Source organism: Gavialis gangeticus, unplaced genomic scaffold (genome assembly GCF_001723915.1).
Source record: "Gavialis gangeticus isolate Ggan-Ray unplaced genomic scaffold, GavGan_comp1, whole genome shotgun sequence".
In the NCBI taxonomy this organism is placed as follows: domain Eukaryota; kingdom Metazoa; phylum Chordata; order Crocodylia; family Gavialidae; genus Gavialis; species Gavialis gangeticus.
Genome location: NW_017729002.1, coordinates 8,897,203 through 8,900,248, shown reverse-complemented (window position 1 = coordinate 8,900,248; position 3,046 = coordinate 8,897,203). Strand labels below are relative to the sequence as shown.

Below are 3,046 nucleotides of genomic sequence, written 5' to 3'. Positions count from 1 at the left end.
CCGGGGCTCTCGCCGCTGCCTCCGTCTCCGCCCAGTTGCCGGCGGCCGCGGCGCGAGGACGAGCTGCGGCGGGCGCCCCGGGTTGCCAGCCCTGCAGGATGGCCCTGGAGTCTCCAGGAACTGGAGCTAAATCTCCAGGAGACGGCTCAGAGTCGCCGGGGAGATAAATGACAGGGCATCTATTCAAATAAATATTAAATGTAAAATCCGATTTATTCAGTAGTGGAATTGGGTTGTTAAAATATAAATGTGCATTTGCTTTCGTGACGTGAAGTCTGCTGAGTACAGGAGGTCAGTCACTAATGTCATTAGGGCATGTGATGAAACCTCCTGGAATAAGAGAGTTGGCTGTGCCTGGCGCAGGCCCCTCGGCAGCACCAGACCTAGACTCCTGGTGGCCCTGGGCGAACTTTTAGTATCAGGGCCCCCTTCACCAGAGATGAGGATAATAATTTTTAAATTACTATTTTCAGGCCCCCTTTGTGTTTGGCCCAGGGCAGCCGGCCCGTTTGCCCGCGTCTGTGTCTGGCCCTGCCCCGCAGCCCCCGGGAGCTGAGCTCCGTGCTGTGCAGAGCTGTTCCCAGGGCGCCTCCGCCCAGCCAGGGCCTCGTGGGAGCCTGTGCTGCGGGAGCGGGTGCATTGGGGTACAAGCAGAAGCCCAGGAGCCACCCTTGTCAGGTTCTGCCCTGGGTTTCTCTGCTGTGCATCAAATCAGCCTTCTCTGTGCCTCCGTTTCCAGCAGGAAACTTTCACAGCAGACTGCACCCTGCAGGAGCTGAGTTTGCAGAGAGAATGGATGCTGTGTGTGTGGCCACAGCGTGCTGCTTTCTGACACAGGAGCATTGCCCCCTTCCCTGAAGGCATCTGGTAGTATCCATTCTTTGTAAGGGTCCAGGATGTCTAATGGTTAGGCCACCAAAGGAAAGCAGGGTCTGGAGCTAAGTCAAAGGGCAGGACCCATGTATCAAAGCCAGAGGGGGATCCAGATGCCAAGTCTGCAACACAATCCAGGGTCAGGAACTGGAAGTCAGATGCCAAGTGCCAGTCCAAGGGTCAATCCACAGGGAGAAGTCCAAAAGCAGAGCCAGACTGGGGTCAGGAGCCAGGAAACAGAACCACAGGAAAAGCCAAAGTTCAGAAATAAGCCCAAAACCAGAGTCAGGACCCAGGAGGCTTGCCACAGCAGATCTGCTGACTGGCCTGCAGACGTAGGACCCCAGCTCCTTCTGAATGGAAAAGTGGTGCTCCCAGCAGACAACCAGGATGCTCGCTGCTCCTAAACTGGGGCAGAGTTCATTAGCTGGGGCTTGCTGCAGGTGTAGCTGCTGCCCTACGTGCTCAGGCAGGCCTGATCGATGTCCCTGACAGCACTGGGCCCTGGGCTGGCCTGCCTGATTAGCATCCCTGACATTATTACAGTCTAGATCATGTTCAGTAATGAAAAGTGTAAAAAAATAAATAAATAAAAATCAATTGTAGATGTAACCTCAAGAATAAAGCACCAGTTAGAGGCATGCTTATGCACAGCCATGTATATCGATTAAATACTGAACACATTTGGGTAGAAATTCTGTCCAAATGATCCCTGCCAGTAGATCAAAAGGTGCAGGGGCAAGCCCAGTAAGACTCAGTGAGCATTGCCAGCCTTGTCTGCAGGCTGGTTCAATGAATCATTGCTGCACTGTATCCTGCTTACTCCTTTATACTGAATAAAGTGAGGTGTGTGGGGGGGGGTGGAAAGATCTGTTCGCAGAAGCGTGAGAGATGGGGATGCATTGCTGTGTATCCTCTGGACTTCTGAACAGGGGTGACGCATAGGGGGTGCACATGGGTGCACATGCACCACTGAGCGTGGTGGTGCACCCCCTTCAAAAAGCCAGTCCTTACAGTGTGGGCGATCACTGCTCGCCATCCCGCTGCCGACGCCGCTGGCAGTGCTTGCGGGTGGTCACTGACCCCTGGTCAGTGCTTGCCACCCCTCGCCACTGACAATGCCAGTGGTATCTGTGGGAGCTTCCCAGTCACAGCTGCCAGGCTCCCACCGCCACCGTGCCCCACCCAGCCGCTGGGGCCACGCACTGTTCATGCTTCTGAAGACCAAACACATCAATCCATGCAACACAGATGCATGCTTTTTGTGACCACACATAAGCCATGCTTCTGCTGCCTCCCCCCCCCAACTTATGGGTCAGATTCAAAACCCAGTGAAGAGAGTTAGACAGCACTAGATATCAAGGTGAAGTGAATCCAGGCAAGTTCATTCTTAAACCAGTGTAGAGCATCTCCACTGGAGGTTTTCTATGGGGTAACTTAACTGTTGAAAAATATGCAGTATGTTTTCTTGCTGCATGGAATTAATTGCAAATGTTCAAAGTAGGTAGAGGGGAGTTGCAGGTAGTGCATTGGTCATTAAATCAGAATGCTTATTGACATAATGCGTCAAACCTGCATTCGGCATGCTCCTGTTGTACAGACACAGGGCAGAATTTGTGACATCATTATTTATTCCATGGCAACAGACTATCATAAATCTGAGATAAGGAGTGTGAAGCAGGATAAATAAGGAGAACGCTGCTTTTCGGAAGAGAGTTCTTACTTATATATAATGACCTTCAACATCGGCAAACACTGTCACCCTGTAGCACACCAAGATATTTATGGATACATTCTATTGGGTTCTCAGCATTCCTTCCTCAACTACCATGTAAAATACATAGTAAAAAACAGAAATATTATCAGCTCTCTCGTTTGTGCCTGCATACTAGAGACGCACAAACCTCTTTATACTCTCAAATGTGTCTCTGTTCATAAACACCTACATTCTTTTCCCAGTGAAAAAATGGGAGGTAAAGGAGGCCAAAGTAAAAAAAAAAATGGCTGGAGTATCTCATTCAAGCTTTAGCTGCTCTAATTTTTACTGGTTTTTGCTTAGCTGTTTTCGCTTTTCTTTCTGGCTTTCTCCTTTTCATCAGAGAAAGAGTTAAAAATAGGAAAAGCATGCATTTTTGTTTTGTGAAAAAAATTCCATTAATTTATTTAGTTTCCT

The 3,046-nt window shown here is 49.8% G+C and overlaps 1 protein-coding gene across 1 annotated transcript in view; it reads right to left on the bottom strand.

Annotated features, from left to right (window-relative positions):
* The window catches only part of TMEM114 (transmembrane protein 114), a 43,243-nt gene extending 41,331 nt beyond the window's left edge, over nucleotides 1-1,912 (bottom strand). The window contains exon 1 of the mRNA XM_019507388.1: nucleotides 1,888-1,912. Within this exon, the coding sequence (XP_019362933.1) occupies nucleotides 1,888-1,912 (25 nt within the window). The remainder of the gene's footprint in view (nucleotides 1-1,887) is intronic.
* Nucleotides 1,913-3,046: the final 1,134 nt, after the last annotated feature.